The sequence below is a fragment of the Neodiprion virginianus genome, chromosome 7, assembly GCF_021901495.1.
Source record: "Neodiprion virginianus isolate iyNeoVirg1 chromosome 7, iyNeoVirg1.1, whole genome shotgun sequence".
Taxonomy (NCBI): Eukaryota; Metazoa; Arthropoda; class Insecta; order Hymenoptera; family Diprionidae; genus Neodiprion; species Neodiprion virginianus.
Window position 1 is genome coordinate 7,957,009 of NC_060883.1, and position 18,379 is coordinate 7,975,387.

The 18,379-nt window shown below is 38.7% G+C and overlaps 2 protein-coding genes across 7 annotated transcripts in view; both read left to right on the forward strand.

Moving 5' to 3' along the window:
* The window catches only part of LOC124308814 (uncharacterized), a 58,418-nt gene extending 50,262 nt beyond the window's left edge, over positions 1–8,156 (forward strand). For both annotated transcript variants that reach the window (XM_046771921.1, XM_046771922.1), the window contains 2 exons: positions 3,872–4,006; positions 4,847–8,156. In XM_046771921.1, the coding sequence (XP_046627877.1) occupies positions 3,872–4,006; positions 4,847–5,995 (1,284 nt within the window). In that variant the 3' untranslated portion in view covers positions 5,996–8,156. The remainder of the gene's footprint in view (positions 1–3,871; positions 4,007–4,846) is intronic.
* A 1,205-nt stretch (positions 8,157–9,361) lies between these two features.
* Positions 9,362–18,379, forward strand: part of LOC124309592 (thyrotroph embryonic factor) — a 223,562-nt gene continuing 214,544 nt past the window's right edge. For 2 of the 5 annotated variants that reach the window (XM_046773362.1, XM_046773363.1), the window contains exon 1: positions 9,364–9,927. In XM_046773362.1, coding sequence (XP_046629318.1) covers positions 9,840–9,927 — 88 coding nt within the window. In that variant the 5' untranslated portion in view covers positions 9,364–9,839. Of the gene's footprint in view, positions 9,928–18,379 lie in introns of all 5 variants that reach the window. The other 3 variants (XM_046773361.1, XM_046773364.1, XM_046773367.1) reach the window with 3 other exon arrangements.

The window sequence follows — 18,379 nt, forward strand, 5'->3', positions numbered from 1 at the left end:
AAAAGTCTTACTTTTATCGTCATTGAAAAATTCCAAAGTGTAACAGTTTCCAATACCACGCACGTTCGCTCTTCAAGTCAGCTGGTCTATGGGCTGCAAGGTAAAACCTATAAGTCAGCCCACGGACAACGTCGAGGAGACTGGAAGGACTAACGCCGACGGGTGCAATTAATCTAGCAACGAGCTGCTATTCGTTACCAACCTGTTTCAACAATCTCTTATCTCCTGCCTGGCCCAGACGGCTCGTGTCTCAACGGTGGTAAAATGTGGCCGTTTCTATCCACCAGGTGTATTGACCATCCGGTTTTATGCGCTCTTTGACAATTGGATTAATTCTCTAAGCTTGGAGAATGCGGATACGAAAATGCCCAGAGTGAAAAAATGGTTTTGTCAACCGTTATTCGTACTTCCAAGACTATGCTGGAAACACCTGGATTCACACTGTGCTGCTTCTAACACAGAAGGACCATTTTTCCACCTAACTCGAATTGGATTCCCGACTTCTCTCTATTTCTTAAATAATTCTCTGCTGTAGATATGGTTGTGAATTTCGAAGATGCCTTTTTTGGACTCGCGGTTAGCAACATGAATGGAAATGATGAATCTCTAGCCGAGAGACAAGACCCTGTCTGCACATGGCTCTAACCTCTTTTTTTCATTACCCGTTCAGGTGATTTCGACTGAAGCCCGGCCGGTCGGGCCGGAAGATACGGTTCAGCAATTTCTCTTCCCTTCGGGAGGTGAAGCACCTAAGTTATAGCGGCCTAGTCAAAACTGGGTACAGGATACGGTACACCGTGCCTTCTTTTTTTCACTTTTCTCATTCGTTCGCTAACTGTTACATGCTTCGCGCATGCCTGTGCTGCTGTTTTTGTATTGTGTGCGTGTGTGTGAGGTAGCGGAATCTGGCATTATATCCGTTCATCGGCTGTAGGACTGCCGTGTGATGAAATTGTTGCTTAAAAAATCCAACGATCTAGTTATCCGCTGAAATATTCTAGTCGTGCGTTATTACAGCTAATATTTCCGTTTTTCGACACGACCAACGTTCCAAGATTTAACAAGTCTGAATAGTGGAGACATTGAAAACGGTAACGGATGTGAAACAATTACTGATTGCGATTGACACGGTATATTGTCAACCATGTAGTTAAGAATATTTTTTTTACGACGAGTATCACACTCATATCGGTATCCTTTTGCTTTTCATTAGTAAATCATTCCTATTTTTTCAACAAGATTCGTTTTGAAGATAGTTCAGTTTAGTCAATCTAGCAAACAATACTGGAAGGCACGAAAGTGTTTCATAAATTTTAGTTTACAACTTTTCTAAGATTTAAAGACGAAAACTGCAGAAAAGAGAATTTGATGTTCACTGTCAGAGATGGTATCGATTATTGTTTGGTACCAACAATATGATGAGCTTTCAGTGACCACCGGGTCACTCAGCTACATCCTTATTGAACAACAACTAGGTACTTGAAAGTTTCAATATTCCAAAAACAACAAATCTGACGTGTTCAAACTTTATATCAAATCTTCTTTTTCACCGCACGAAGCTTAACGTACATTTACTTGAATCAATTAGCGGTGAGAAAGCGCGCTGTAAAAATGAAACTGTGGCATATTTTTGCGTTAGATTTTCTCTTTTACATCGACGAAAGTTTGAAAATTTTAGACATTCTGGTGAAATTATCAACGACATAAGCTGAGAACCGTATCCACATGACGTCATTGCGATGGACTCTCAGATGGACGGACAGTCGGTTCCCGGTTCGAGTCGAGCGCCCATGCGAAACCTCGTTCATCCGCCCTGCAGCAGCGCTCGTACATTACATGCATTTACCCACCTCCATTATACATCTATACCTGCGTATTTGCGGAATGATGAAAAATTCTCCTACGTATCAAAGTGCCGACCTGCGTACAAACGCTCGAACCTTATATCTCCTAGAGGTATTAAAGATGCTGCTGGTGAACATTGCTATTTGCAACTGTGGTAAAATAAACTGTGAAAAAAAGAAAGCTTGGAAGTGAATAAAGCAAATAGAGGAAAATGCGAGTATAAGTTGAAAGGAAGGAAATACTCCTGTGTACTCCCTTTAAAATATTAGTTAAAAAATTCCAAGGATGCGTGACTAGAGCTTGATTTACTTGTTACATGTGAAATAATTTTCAAACGAAGGACGGTGCAAAATATCTCGATCCTTCGTACTCTGCGCTACTGATAATGTAGTACAAAATTATGTATTTTGATGCGAAATCTGACTCGCATTATTCATAAAAATCCATTATGCTGGACAAGTTGTCGGTGAGAAATCATTGGTAGGCACAGGTACTCTACCTTGGCCTGTGCTACATGGATCAATAGAATTATATTTCAATGGAAAGGGGCCAAGAAAACTCTTCGGCTTTCCTAATTGACAGTACAGTTTATTATGGTTGGGAATCTATCCACCTACTTACGATCTCATTGAAAATCGCTGCGTACATGCGGATGATTAACGCCGGAACTGTTGCAACGCAACGCAACGCGATTATTGTTCTTTCCCACCATTGCATTGTAGTAGGAAACGCCAGGTGCAGATGATGTTCGTATACCTATACCTAAATGTACATAAGACGTAATACGAGCTCTCAGTGGGTCCGGGGTGATTCAGGAATTAAAATTTGACGACGCCATCCTGCAGGACTTGGAGAGGATGTGTATAAAAAGTAGAACGAAAAAACTGTTCATGAGGAACAAACAACAGTCATGCGTTTTAAAAGGAGTAATACTACCTTGTTTACACGAAATCGAGGTTCATTTTCTCCAATTTATATAAGAAAAATGAATTAATATTTTATAATTCTGTTTTTCATACATGTTAACATAAGTCTTGAAGGACAAGAATTTTCTTCGTTTTAATTATTTTAAAAGAAAATGGTGATGGAGTTGCTGATGAAATGAAATGATGTTTTTAAAGACTGGCGACCATCTAACGCCTTCAATTTTCAACCAATCAACTTGAAATTTCAACTGCAGCTTTATAATGTCATTCTCATATTACCCCTTAATTCATTTTCGGGTCTGAAGTAAATATAAATTATTGTTAACGACATACCGAAATTTCCTTTACCCAAATTACGATTATTCACATTCAGAAAAAAGATTTATCTAGAAAATTGATTTAGTCCCAACATTTTATCTTTTTGATTCTCATAAAATTACAGTACAACTCAGATCACTGTAGATCACTTCAGTAACCGTAATTATGTTGCGGAGTAGAACGACGTTTGTTTGATTTAATTCAGAAGCATTTGAAGCGCGTAATTAATTTTACCAACTGTACGGTATTTGTTAAATTCAACAATCTTTACTCTGTGTGTATTACGTACAATTACACGCTACGGGCGGTAGAGCACTGTGCTCAAAAAGGAGCCACTGACGTAAGTGCGCTAGGAAACGAGGTAGAAAATACGGATGAGCTGCGTGAAATTGGAAGGTGCGAATTACCGATGAAAATAAGCCAGAATACGAAAATTTGCCAGCGAGATTGAACGAAATATGACGATAGTCGTTAATTCAACAATATCATCTTACGAGAAGTTCATAATTACTTCCGTTTATCCTAATACGGTATGCGAATATTGCGAATACACTGAATATAGTATATTTCGTGAGGTCTTAATTTCTCCCCACTTATGTACTGTTCCTTTATAACGATACGTGCCGTGTGTGGCTTGATCTGCACTCGTGTAGATCTGGTGTCCTGACGTATATTCTTTAGCTTTCTGATCGTATTACACATGAATAGGTTAAATAGTTATTTCGAGAACTAGAGTTGTTGGGTTCAACGAAGTAAAACAATTGGTGATTTCGTGATTTCAGGAGTACCAGAATTTGGCAGAAGAAAATCGCAGACTGCAGAATAATCTGGCGGTTGGACGAACGCCTCAGTCGCGAGTCATAGACAACGTTCTTCTGCAAACGCAAATTGACACACTTCAATGGCAGTTGAAACAGGTTTGTGCTAAACTTCACGATCTGACACTTTTTTTCATCGAAATCATTGTGAGCAATTGAACCTGCGGCCTTTGTGTTGCTGGCCTTGTGAATTTTGTGAAAATATTCGTGAAGTCTCAAGAAATACTATTCAGAGCGTTTGTTGGTCTCGGTGCATACTAACAGCGTCGTAGGATTCAGTGTTCGAGGTTTGCCGAAAGTTAGAAGATCAACACAGGGCAAAAAATGTCACCACCAGATTTCTGTGACAAATAGACTGCCACATGTTTTCATACCTAACTAATAAAGCTCTTAATTAACAGTCCATAATCGTTCCCGAGATTGTCATGTTGAAATTAGCTGTCGCAAAATCAGTTACCAAATCATCCAAATGGCCAAGTGGAAAATGTGTAGCGTATAGCGTTGGAAGTATTGACTAGTCTTGCTTCACTCCACTCGCAGGTTCAATTGAGAAAAAAGAAAGGACAAGAGAATAGGAAGAATAATTATTTCTGCTTATTACCAGACTCTCAAATAAATTGCCATACTCTCATAGACTTTTTTTCATACTTCGTCGTATTATCGTCGACATTCTGTCACAGTAGAAAAGAGGTAAGAGTAGGGTAAAACCGAGGGTAAAACGGAGATGTGAAAGTTTCTTTTTCTTCAGTGATACTGTTTGTATTATATACTAATGTAGACATATAGTTTAAATTATAACTGTTATCGTTGAGACAATTCGTCATTATCACCGTATAGTTCAATTGAATTAATTTGCATGCTTGTAAATTTTAAGCGACCATTGAACCCCGACATTCTATGAATAAATCAACTAACACAAGGTTTATCTCTATTCTACAGACAGAAGCAAACAGGGAAATGTACCGAGCGCTGATGGCGCAAGTGGTGCGGTTCCTGGAGCGAGCGCACAAGAGCCTTGACATCCTGCACGAGAAGTCAAACCCGAAGAACGGAAAAGCGTCGCGGGTGCCGCGCAGCAGAAGCGTGCACGGTGTGGACGAGTCCTCGGTGAGCAGAGGTTCCCATCAGTCTTCAGCGTCCTGCGCGAGTTTCGCACGTGCGAAATCAGTAACCCAAATATCGCCGACGAGTGGCACGAACCGGGACTCGACGAGCATTTGGTCCGTCCTGCGTCGCACCGAGACGCCACCACCAGGATTGCAGCAGCCGCGGCCGGAGGTCCAGCCCCACGAAGGTGTCGTCTACAGACGACGGCCAACATCATCGGAGAACAACCCGGACGAAGTACCGCCGGAGCGGCTGTCCCAGGAGGCTTTTAGGCTGATGAGAACAGCCCAGTCGCTTCTTGCAACGCGAGAGCCAGATTTGGTCCGAGTGAGCGAGGTGGACAACCGGCGTGCGCCCTCGCCCTGTAACATCGACGGGCCGCTGCCTCTGCAGAGCTTCACCAACTCCACGCCACTTTGCGACTCGTTGTTGTCGAGCAGCGACCGCGCGAACTCACGATGCGACAATGACGCGACATTCTCGCGGCGCGCGGAACCCGGCACTGCGGGTTGCCTGCTGCCAGGCGCAAGGCGTTCACTAGACGCGGCCTCGCTGCACTCGGCGAGCAGCAAGACAACCGAGACGACCGAGGAGGAGGACGGGGGTCCGCGTTCCTTGCTTGCAGGCGCCCTGGAGCGCGAATTCGTCGTCAAATCTTCCTCCACACCGAACCGCAGGCCGAAAAAGCCCACTGAAGTTGGGCTTAAGACCAAGCCCTGTACCGCCAGTGTCAGCAGCGCCGAGGACGAAAGCGGATTCTCATCTATGAGCTCTTTTCAGGATGTCGGCCTCCCTCCCGCCCCATCACTCGTCAAGGGTTATCACACCGAAGTCGGCCTCCCTGACGTCCCCGTCAAGGTCAGGCATCGACGGTGGAGCTCAACTCCTGCCGAGATGCAGGCCCTCTTCAACGGCCGCTACAACGCCAGTTTCACTGCCGCCAAGACCGGCAGCGAGGCGCTCAAGGTGCTCTGGGTTTAACCGCAAGGTTCGATTTACGTCCATCGGAAGATGTGAAAATTTATTGATCGAAATTCGCTCGGTGGGGCCGGATTTCGATCAGACGCATTTAAGCACCGCAAACAAGTCAATAGTGTACAAATCTTTCCTATATATATTATATATATTTGTGTATTGTGTTATGCATTTTATTTTACTCGTCGTATGATCCTGATACCCGCGAGCACGCGGTGTAGGGAGAATTTTATGATTTTCATTGCATATTTTTATTTTGTTTTATTCTATTTGCCCAGTCATTCTTATCTTTTGTTTCTTTTCTCGAAGTCACAGATACTTCGAAGGTACTGTAGCTTCAGCTTTCAGGTATTAACACTTGGCAAATATGAATTTAGTTCAATTTTATCTCCCGATTTTGATTTCTTTTTTGTTTTTACTTTCATTATTTTTTTTTCTATATCATTGATATGGTGAAATTGGTCATATCAGATACGTGAACGACGTTTTTGACTTAATGAAACATATTACAGATAATCGTTTCACCAGCAGTACGATAAACTCTTGTCACACAGAGTTCTGTGAAGACTCGAGTTGAACGATTCGTCAGATGACATACAAATTTTTTGCAATCTTGTTTTCGTCAGCAGAGAAATTTTTATTTTCACCAAAACATATAGAAAAGATTCTAGACAATGTTATTCGAAAGTATTTGTTGGTTGTATAAGAAGGAACCGAAAATTCTTTTTTACCAAAACTTCAATGCATTCTCATTTAATTTTTTGTTTCGATTGATTGTGAGAAACATGATTTAATAAGGCAAAAACATTGTTCTGCCACACTAATCTACATGATGAAAGCTGACTGAATTTAAATGTTCTACGTGTAATAATTAACTATAAGCCGTATCGTAATACCGTTAGTTCAATTTGTATGCAAGACTCTCCGAGCATCGATCCTAAATGACGAACTTTCGTTTCGTACATAATTTCAATCTCGCTTCTGGATGCGACAGATCGTATCCTATGTACAGATATCGATTGCGGCGAATTATATTTACCTATATATTTGATGTTTTTATCTATTGTTTTTTTTTTTGTCATCTCATGTTTTAATCTGCAGAATACACAAGTCCATTAGCTTTGGCCATAATTAATGCATATTGTGATCGGTAAGTGTGTTTTGTAAACAGTAAAATCTTAGGTATATTCTAAAAAAATTCAATAATGCAACAAGAAAAGAAGAAGGTTGCGCTCTTATTATAACATTATTAAAAAAATTACGTATATTGTACGTTTTTAATACTTTGACACTTATATATGTACACAACGCGTTTTAACTGATTATTGTACAATTTGAATTGGAATGTCCAAAAATGAAAAAAGCGCAAAAGCACGAATTTGTGTGAGATCAATTAAATCACGAAAGTTTCAATCACACATGATCTATATACAGTTAACCTCGATTCTCTACCGTTACGCGACCGTAACGCATATTCTCTAGAGAATAATTTTACTTATTAAGTAATTGTACATCTGGTTATGTTAACGATTAATCAGTAAACACATACAACTATATTGGATTACTATTGAAAAATACTGTAATTTCAAAGCAATGAGTGTAAGGTGGTAAGTACATATAGATGTATAGTCGACGATGTTAGATGCGGAATGATGATTGATAAATTGACACTAAAAAGTACCAGGAAAAACACTTACGTGTGAGTTACAAGGTTGTATTTTCTTTTTCGATTTGACCTGGCGAAAGCTCAGACAGCTAAAAACATCGCCACGTTTTTGCAATTAGATAATGCACAAAAATCCTGGTGCTGTGTTCGTCGTATGTAATTTAGGTTTCCCTTTGTTAGTACTGAAGCATATTTGAGTGAAAACGCATTTCCTCACCAAGCTTACAAACCAAATTGATAATTTAAACAGTACCAGGCGAAAAAATAGAGAAGGTGGAACTGAAAGTATCTAACTAACAATGAGAAAAAGGAGAAGGGAAGAAAATTTTTCAATTGCACTAATTCTCTGCGATGTATTTAAGAACGCATTTCGAGTACCAGTTGAATCTTTATTTGTAGCATGTAAGAGTGATTAATACAAGTGTAAACTGTTTATTACGATACGCATTGCTCAATGCGTTCAAGTTAGGCTGAATTGTACAATAAAATGATTTTGTGAAACTCGTGTTTTATTTCACTGCGTATGATTAACTTCCATTCGATTTTTTCCTTCAATACGTGATATATTGGGACTATTCAAGGCCATTCGAGAAACACAGGTTGGAGTCTAAGGTACGTAAAAATTACCAAGCAAGCAAAATTATAAAAGTCAAAAAATCGAGCATTGTAACATCATAATAAGAATATGAACTTGAGATCGATAGCCAAATGAGCTTCGTTGAGAGTGAACAGTTCTGAAATGAAATCTTTCGCTAACTCTTGGTAGTTATGTGGAAAATGAGACTAATTTATTTGCTAACTTTCGATGATTTATAATTCATTCAAATTATTTATACATACAGGTAGTATTTCACCCAAATAAAAGTAACTGAACGTCTTTATTGTATCAGCTAACGTACGTTGGTAGCTTATGTACATTAAACCAGTTGTCTGAAAAATATTCGAAACTCAGGGTCGATAAATTGAGTTGCAATCATATTTATTTTTAAGCCTTGCATATTTTACTTCCACACAAATAATAGCTGAGGTAGCTTCCGACTTAAACCAAATAAAAGCTTCATTTTCGGACTAGTAGTGACTGCTCATGTATAGATGTATGTATGTATTTACAAGTGGATGCAAATGGATTTCTGAATAAAGGTGTTCCTGCCCTTGATACTCAGCTGTTCAAACACCAGTTTAAAGTTATGAGCAGGGCAGATGACAAATCCCCTTGAAGCTACTGTGCCAACACTGCATAAAAGTTGAAAATGATATTGTTATAGCAAAAAATATTCAAGGAAGAATTACTTTCTGTATTGGTTCATGGCATTCACTTCATCAGCAAATCAGACGTCCGCGTTTGTTTTTGAGCCTCGCTATCTATCAGAAGCGAACGAAAAGTACCTAAATCGTTCAATTTTCAAATACGTGTGCAGTGACACGATTCATTAGGTATCATGAAATCATGCTTAATTTTCACCACTTTTCGGACAGATAAATTAAAAGGTTCTAAATTTGGAAAAAAACGCGTTCTATTCTCCCTACTGTCGGCAGCCAGTCGAGCATCGGTGTACGTCAAGTTGTCTGCAGTTCGGCGTATTTCTACGTGCTTGGTCCGCTTTCCGCAATTGTACGGGCGGCGCTAATGTCGCAACGGTGTTCGATAAGGCAGCAGTCGCTGGGTTTAATAGTGGGAGACGGGAGGTGATTGCGGTGTTATCGGTGACCGAAGAATACGCGTTGTACATGTACGCAGAGATCCTCGGTCACTCGATCGCGAGTCGGTCCACGAGCCGGCCCCAAGATCGCGCCACCAGCCGAGCCACTTTTAGATTGATTTTCAAGAGCAGCGAACGGCCAGTGTTATTTTAATGTGCTACAGTGGGCTGTGGGTGACTTAAGCAATAGTGAGGTTCGGTGTGTCTCTCCTCTCCTGGCGCAGGTTCGTTAATCCCGGAGAGAACGAGAGGATTGATAATAATAATAATAACAGTAAAAAATATAATACAAACAACCTAACAGACGACGGTAGAAAATTCAACCACGTATGTACACGTGACATATCTCGGTATATGGAAAAAAAAAGTTAATTAATAAAACAAAAACGTAAAACAAGTTATCAACGGAGTTGGTTATTTTTTTTTTTTTTTTCAATCCGTTTATTGTGCTTCGGGACATACTGAGCTCGGCGCAGTGGGTGAAATGAGCGACAAGGACCGTACCTCTCCTACCCTCGTCGAAAACAGCCTCAAATCACTCCTCGACCAGCCCAGTATCTTTCCGCTAATTGGTGAGTACCGCACGATTATCATACACCACGAGCTTTTCGACGCAGCGCACTGGCTCGATCCGGACGGTCGTCGACTGTAATTCCTGCCGTGTTTTAGACGGAACAGCGCCTATCTCAGGCTGAGCTCGTGAACTGGTAGCGAGGCTCGTGTAGCCTCCGAGTATCTTGACTCCAATTGACGATACCACGCTGTGCCAGAAAACACCGGATCGCGCCGCGAGCGCGGCGGCTAGAAACGTAGAGTCGCAAGGCACCGCGGAATTTCGAATTTCGAACGAAGCGCGTGAACGTAGCCTAAGACTCCCCAATTAACGCCCAATATTTATCATCTGCGATCTGTATCTCAGGTGTAGCCAGCGAATCGGACCGCTGTTAAACCTCCTCCTTTTTCTAACCCCGCGTGAATCTATTGTTGCAACGGCGCTCGGGTTCCGATTAACCTCGTTCGGACCCCGTGGCCGACCACGTGACGCGAGCAACGACCCAGCCTCACCTTACCTCGCCGAGCATCCTAGCGTAAGCCGAGAGCCTCGGTATGTGTTGTGGCGTGGTGAACGCGTGGCGACGCCACGCTCTTCGATCGTAAATTCAACCGCCGCGCCGCCGCTCCCCACTCAACGATCCTCAGTTTACTCGCTCACGTGACGATCCGTTTATAGGACTTATCTTTTTCCTCCAATTACTCGCCTGTGCGCAATAATGCTTGTGGATGCGTTTTCCTTGTAGAGTTTTTTTAATTTTTTTTTGTAAGAATTACGGAACATAAACGAAACATTTCAACGCGGAGTTACACGCTTCGGTTCAAATTATCGGAAGGAATAGCGCGTTCAAAATTCCCATTGATCGATTACTGGAAACGGTTCAACGGTCATCATGTCAAATGTATCAGCATGTTGAAGTTAGTAATATTTTACTAAAGATCCATGTTTATGTATAAGATTGTCGGGAATTCATAGAATTCTAACGAAGCAAAATGTACCTAATCCTAAAATTGTAAGATAATGATTATTTTACCAGTGTTCCGCTGCGTTAACGTTAGTAACTTCAATCTCATCAAATAATCAGATACATGTAGATCTGAAAATTATGATATAAAATTACTGTATTTTTTTTTCGAAAAAAAAAACGAAACCTGAGCATATTGATTGGCTGCATTTCACGCTCCGGTTTCAAATACCCATGAAAACACTTATCTATCAATCGAAAATATTCATAATATTACTATTCATTTGAATTATAAGTAAAGGAGTAGAACGCATCTGAAGTAATCTTTTACAATTGTGTTCGTCGGATGAAGAGGCTAGACACGAGTTAGACATAATCTGTATTCATGTTTGGATATGTTTAGTGCTGTTTGCTAGTCATTAGCCAAGGTATAAGGTGCGAGGGTCCTCAATTTCATTTCATCAAATCCACACTTTGACAGCTTCGATGAGGCCACGTTTCTGAACGGGGTTTTCAACTGAAAGGGCGGACCGTATGTCCAACATTCATGAATAATAACCAAGTTTATTCTTCCACTATATATTCACACAACGGTAGGAACGGATTTTCGACAAGAGTAATAGTTTTTTCAGTAAAGCATACGTTTATCGACAGTGACCCGTCACACTGAAACACGGCATATTGTTTTGGCGAACCGAGCATTTGAAAACAAATCAACTCTGTTAAATAATCTGTAGCAAATTCAGCGGACAAACGAAATGATATATTATACGGTTTGGCAAAACTGTAGACAAGTTAGCATTAAAAAGATAATAAACGATTTTGTTACCATCAGGTTAAATTTGCTATTAAAGTTCTTTGCAATATCGAGGGATGTTGTTTTGATCTAATTTACATCTTTTTATCGATGAAAAATTCTGTTACATATTTCACCTGCGACGAAAAATGTCATTGCAGCCGATCGTACGCGTGCGATCGAAAATGCTGGTTCGAAATAATTCAAGTACCGCGTCATTTGAATTGCTGACTGTGTTCGTTGATTACAGAGTCTGGTCACAAAATTGTTAGAGAATTTTTGTCCCGTATTTTCTCAATGCAAGTAATATTTTTTTGGCTCTCAACTACGCCACCGGTTCTACCTAAATTACTACTTTTACGAGCTGCAGAAATAAACTTACCCAGCATTGATCGCCTCGTGAGGATAGAACAAAAATAAAATAAAACGGCTCGTGAATTCGCGCCACGATAAGATCAACTTACAATTAGAGATAACGGGAATCTTTATCATCGACAGAAGGATAAATAATTTACAACAGCAATTCCTTTCCGTTTGGCCATACAATAAATTGTTATCGAATCATGTAACGTATTGTGTTCCATATGGAGCACCAGACCCAGGTATCATGGGAAATAAGTTCTATTTTCATCACATGAGGTACAATTTGAAAAATGTATTCGTCAGAGAGTTACAAATAGGTTTAAAGCTAAAATAGACATTTATTACTTAATACGAACGACCATGCCAGTTTAGAACGTCATGACAACTGCATTTTAAACTTTTTATTCGCGATATTTGGTACAGGCATCAATAGCTTAGATTGATAGCATTTGTCGTTGTGTAGGCCTTGAAGTTTCGAGAAACATGAATCCGTGTTCTCTTATTATTATTTCAACGAAAAGTAAGGCCCTCATATTCTATAACGTATATCGAATAATTCTAGGGAATTTACTTGTAATGACGGATTCTTGATCGTTTTTAGGGAATTTACTTGTAACGATGAATTCTTGATCGTTTCTAGGGAATTTACGCGTCGAGATGGATTCTTGTTCAATATTAAGTTATGAAACTACAACCGGAGCGTCTATTTTCGAGGGGTAACTATGATGAAATATTGCTTGGGGCCAATTCGGGGTTTGTTTTGAACACTTATACTGGTGATTTCAAAAAATCTTGATTCACCTTTGCTCCGACTTGGGAAGAATATTTAAATTTCTTGGCGAGGCGGGGCCAAACGGTTAACCGTATAATGGTTATCAGCGGTATCTGCAGCGCAGTGACGATATGATATAGAAATCGGAGTTTCTTTTATTTCCCACGAGTGCCTCGCCCATTCGATGCGCGTTGACCGTTTAGCCATATCGAAATTTAATACCTGTATATTTTTGCCCGCGGGTTATGCCATAATGTTATAAAGTTTCATACATGTTTATAAAACGTTGAGGGGAGCATACGATCTTCATATTCTTGTATCGAGATTACACCTATCCAGATAACTGATTTGCCAAAGGGTATAAGAACCAGCCGTTTTACTTTGATTGAAGCAAAAGCGTTGTTGCGGAATCGATTGTGGGTCTATTCGTCTGTTCAATGAATGACATAAAAGTTGTTGATCGATCATTGAGAGAGAGTGAAATTATTCAAATTAAGTTTCAACCTTCGAAGTTTCGGAGTAAAATGTCGTAAGCAATTAAAAGAACAGTTTCTCACATGAATTAATCTGGTTAAATATAACTTTTCAAACTTTTTCCCGCAATTTTATTCAACGATGAACAAATATGAAGCAACTAAATTGAAACGAGAACTGTTTGGAGACTGTAATTTCTGTTATAATTGTTATAATAACCCAATTCGGAAATGATATATATTCGGTAAAATTTATTGCCACTTTAACAAACTATTTTATAGATTAAATAATCAATATACTATGTATACCGTGTTTTCATATTATTAGACATTGCTCCATTATTTTCATAATAGAATTCGGCATGTTTCATTAACTGTGAGTCAAATTTTTGTTCGACTTCGACTCCTAACGCAATTATTCGTTTGTCTTCGATTTTTGCGACGAAACTTTATGTACTTTCACAAAACGCGTCTATGAAACGGTTTTTCTGAGATGAGCATCTTTGCAGTAACGGAATCAAGCTCGTATTGTTCAAATGCAAAAATGCGCGCTACATGTACCGAGTTTTTTCCCGTCGTTGTTCGAACTTTGCTCCCTTCGCTCGCAGCATCCGTCTCTTTCCGCCAGAGCTGTGCTCCTCTACCTCAGCAGCAAGTCAGTCAGTCATTGGCGAAAGTTTTAACGAGATCTCTCCGTCTGTTGCGAGATCGCGCACAAGGCCGTCGACATTTGCTTCGGGGCCCCGGGAGCCTCGATAGAATGATCGTCGTTAATTGTATCCAGGAATGAAGTTAGAAAAATGAACCGATCAATCAATTGATAACACCGGTCGAGATTTTTATTTATTTTTTTTATTTTTGTGCCCGAGTTCAATTAGGTATTATTTTTTATTTGACACGCATAAAAACAATGGCAAAATCATATTCATTCACCTTAAAGTCTGCTTTTGTAGTCCTGGCAGAAATAATAACGATCTAATAATTTCGCTAGCACAAGTTTACAGAAATTTTTGTACGCGATTGTTATACGTTGAGTGAATATTATCAACAGTTGAAAATGACTGTTTTTCGAAAAAAGTTTGATTTTTCAGCCGGCAGAGTGTTGTTTCAAGATTGAAGAAAATCAATGATTTCAATTATTCGGCTAATCAAAAACCGAAATAAATATTTTTGTGTATTCCATTCATTAATTTTAATTACAACGATATATATTATGTTTCAAGAATTTAGAATATCTATGATTTTTATACGCGGCTGACAAAAATCATGGATTTCATTAAATTTTGAAGTATCATTGTCCCGACTGCAAAAGCAAACTTTCCCGACAAATAATAATTTTCCTGTGTTCAGTATCACGAAATCTGTAATAATCTCAGACGCAAGGTCCGTGACGACTGGTGTTGTTGTTTTTTAATAAAAGTGATTTCAGTACGAAAATAAAGTTTGTTTAATTGTTATTTACGATAAATGTTTGAGAGAAAAGGTAAATTTTCTTGAAATCTGAAATATCGTTCTGGTTTCTACAACAGCAAACTATATCGAATAAAACTATTTTTTCTTTGATTAGTTGGGTTGAAGAAATCAAAATTCAACACCTTGACCGGTGTAATTAATTTATATCGCACGAACATATAATATTATAGAAATAAAAGTCAGGTACATGTTTAATAATTAATTTTACTTCGATGTTGAACGGGCTGCAATTTTCTAGTTATAAGTAGGAAAAAAATAGTACTAAAGGTAACCCAAATTCTACTACTCGACTAGAAAACTCACAATGAATTTCATGTTCTTGAATTCAGATTTTTTTTTTTTGCATACTTTCGATAGGAACAATTCAATGTTTGCCAAAATCGAGACGTAATTTTTTTAACAGTTCCAAAAATTCACGAAGGTCTGCGGATTTTTACTATAAAAATTTGTGTTTGAATCTAGGATCTATAAAGGGCAACTAACCGCAAAAAATGATTAAAAAAAAAGGGTAACCAGTGAAATCGAATTATCATAGCGATATGTAGTAAATTAATTTATATACTCGTACATACATCAAACTGGGTGATTGAATAATTTGTAGAGTCACGTGGAACGAAAGCAGGCGGCTGTGTAATAAATAAAATGTGATACGCCGGGTTCGCGAGTGATTTCCAACCAACGCTTGGGGTGGTGAAAAGTAGCACATTTGGATAAATGGATTTGGTTCAAATCTGCTACGGGCAATGAACTATTGCAGCTAAACGCTGTCTCAATACTGTACGGCAAAGAACGCCTATGAACAAGGTTGAAATTTGTAACGTTAGTGCAACGATCTATTTTTGGAGAAATTCAAATCATTTGGAAATTTCAGGATTCTGTGACAGGGTTCGTACGCACAGGGAAAACCTGGAAAATCGAGAATACTCAGGGAATTTAGAAAATAAGACTGGGATTTTGAGTCTGTCGGAGGAATAAACTCGTTCTTATAGAAAGTACGATCGGTCTTAAATAAAAAATATTGCATTCAAGATTTTGTTTCTTCGCACCACTTCGTACATTCGATGTGTGTCACTTTGATATCAAACCTTGTTTTGTTTTTTTCTTACGGAAAATCGCAGGCTGTTGTTTGTAAATTGATAGTCGGACGGTAATGTATAAATTATGAGGTAATATTGAAGGTATTAAAATGTAAAAAAAATGTCATTCGTCAGTGGTTGGTCGTTGAATATTTCTTGAAAGGTTACTGGAAAAATCATATCATCAGGTTGGGGTACCTGGAAAAGTCAGGGAATTTCATATATCAAAAAGTGTACGAAACCTGCTGTGAAATTTCAGTGAATTATGAAAGTTAAATAACTAGGAAAACACTTTGTATTTTCCAATTACAACGTATACTTTAAAATCATTCTAGTACTTATATTATAGTAATTTTTCATCAATATTTCGTATATTAACATTACCAATTTCAATCCCATGCCTATGAAGACTGACCGAAGAATTTTACGGTTATAACGAGTAAATAAAAAAAAAAATTCAGAAATCAAATTCGGTTTTTTAGTATGAAACAAATCGGTAAATTAAAGTTGAAACTGTTGTTTAAAATTCGATAGTAAATCGTTTTGACTGGTCATAGTTGGTCGTATTGAAACAGATTAACGTGAAATTCTTTTTATCCCAGTTGCACGTAAACTAAAACTTTATTATACTGTAAATCAGATTGTCCCGAAGAGTCAGAATTCTGAAAATTCTGCAACTTCCGGAAAAATATCAGCAACTTTTTCATAGAAATGTCATGATAATGAGAGAAGTTGGTCACGTGTGAATAATAATTTTTTTTGAGACGGGAGAATCAAGTCGACTTTTACGACTAGTCTAACCAATAACTTGGGTATTAGTTGCATCGGAATAACGGCCATGCCGATACGCACGTGCCTGAAATTTCTATTGCAAAATAATTTGGGTAAAATGACCAAGTTTTGGTTTTTGAAAAAATTTCAAAAAATCAGACAATTTCTAAACCTGGTATTATAAGCCTACCTAACCGAAGTATTTTGAAAAGTTAAATACACGAACTAGGCGTACGAAAGACATGTTTCCCAATTTCTATTTTCATAATTTGGATTATTAAAAATTTATCGTTCCGAACTGCGGGTCAATAACAAAGTTTCAGTAATTCAATTCACTCTTTATTGTAACTAAATCCTATTTGAAATTCTGATCGCCGATTCTTCCGGTGTGCGTGACTCGTCAGGCCATTCTTGGCCCCCGTCGCTCTACCGACTACAGACAAAGCTTCGAATAGAGAGAGGTTCGAACTTCGACGTGGAGGTATTTTCGAACAGAAATGTCGCCACTGTTTTTTCCCTATAATCTGCCGCGAGGTTAACATTTGTCAATTTTATTTCTCCGCGCGTCTAACTTTCGCAAAGTTTACGCGCACTTACAGATGTGTGACGCCTATACGCGTGTTGTACGTAATAAATTTCTGAATAAAAGTCGTTTAAATGCAAAACTGAAGTACGTTTCTTTCTTATTTGTAACAAATGTTCGCGAGAATAAGTAATAATTCCTAAAATCGCAAAAAATATCGTTCTAGTTTCTACAAAGGCAAATTTTATCTAATAAAACTATTTTTACCTTCATCATTTACGCGAAGGAAATCAAAATTTCACGTCAATAACCCAGATTCAAAATTCGCGTTTAACGGTGATTATTTATCAATGTAAAATAGACGTAAACCACAAATTTACAAGTGGTAAATGAAGATTTTGGTTGTTATTCGATGTATCGAATCAAAATTCATTTATTTAAATCATATAAACTCGATGAATGAAAAGAAATGAAAAAAAAAAAACAACAAATTTGTATTGACCTCTGTTATATTTCGCAGATTTATTATCACTCCTCAGGGATTCGCTGGAATCGTATTTCGTAAATTTACTTTCGCAATTCACCTTTCCGTTTATTAACTTCAACATTATCACTCCCTGGGAAAAACGGGCAAACGCAGGCATGACGCGAACTTCCTCAATCCAAATCGCGCGATGCGGTTCGACGTGTGGGATTATCTTCGTATTATCGTCGATAAATTGCTAATCGCTCGAAGCTGCGTCGACGATAAGTGTCCGATCGCACAGGCCAAATTACCTTCGACTCAACTCGTCTCGTTCGTCTTTACGCCCGCACTTCGCACATTGTGCAGGGTCTGGGGTATGAAACAGGCGTTAAACGCACGTCGGAAGCTGCTCGCAAAACTTTGTTCAACCTTGTACGCGCAGAAACGCCGCGTCATCGCAAACATTATACACGTGTATAGGTACGCAAACGCCGATGTAGGTATAACGTATACGGACGTATTTATATCTCCCTGCTTGATCTCGAAGAAATTTAACGCGATAAAAAACCGGTGAGATAACCCGGCTCTAACAGTGGAAAAATTTGTCCTGATATATGTGCGACTTGTGCATGTGACGTACAATAAAAACGCAAGAAAATGATAAATTATGGTGCAGGTTTGCAATACGATCCTCTCGTTTGTTTTATTGTTTTTTATTTTTTTTTTTTTTTTTTTTTCCCCTGTTAGTCTCAGATTTTTCTAATATTTCAAACCGTTGTATTAATAATCACGCG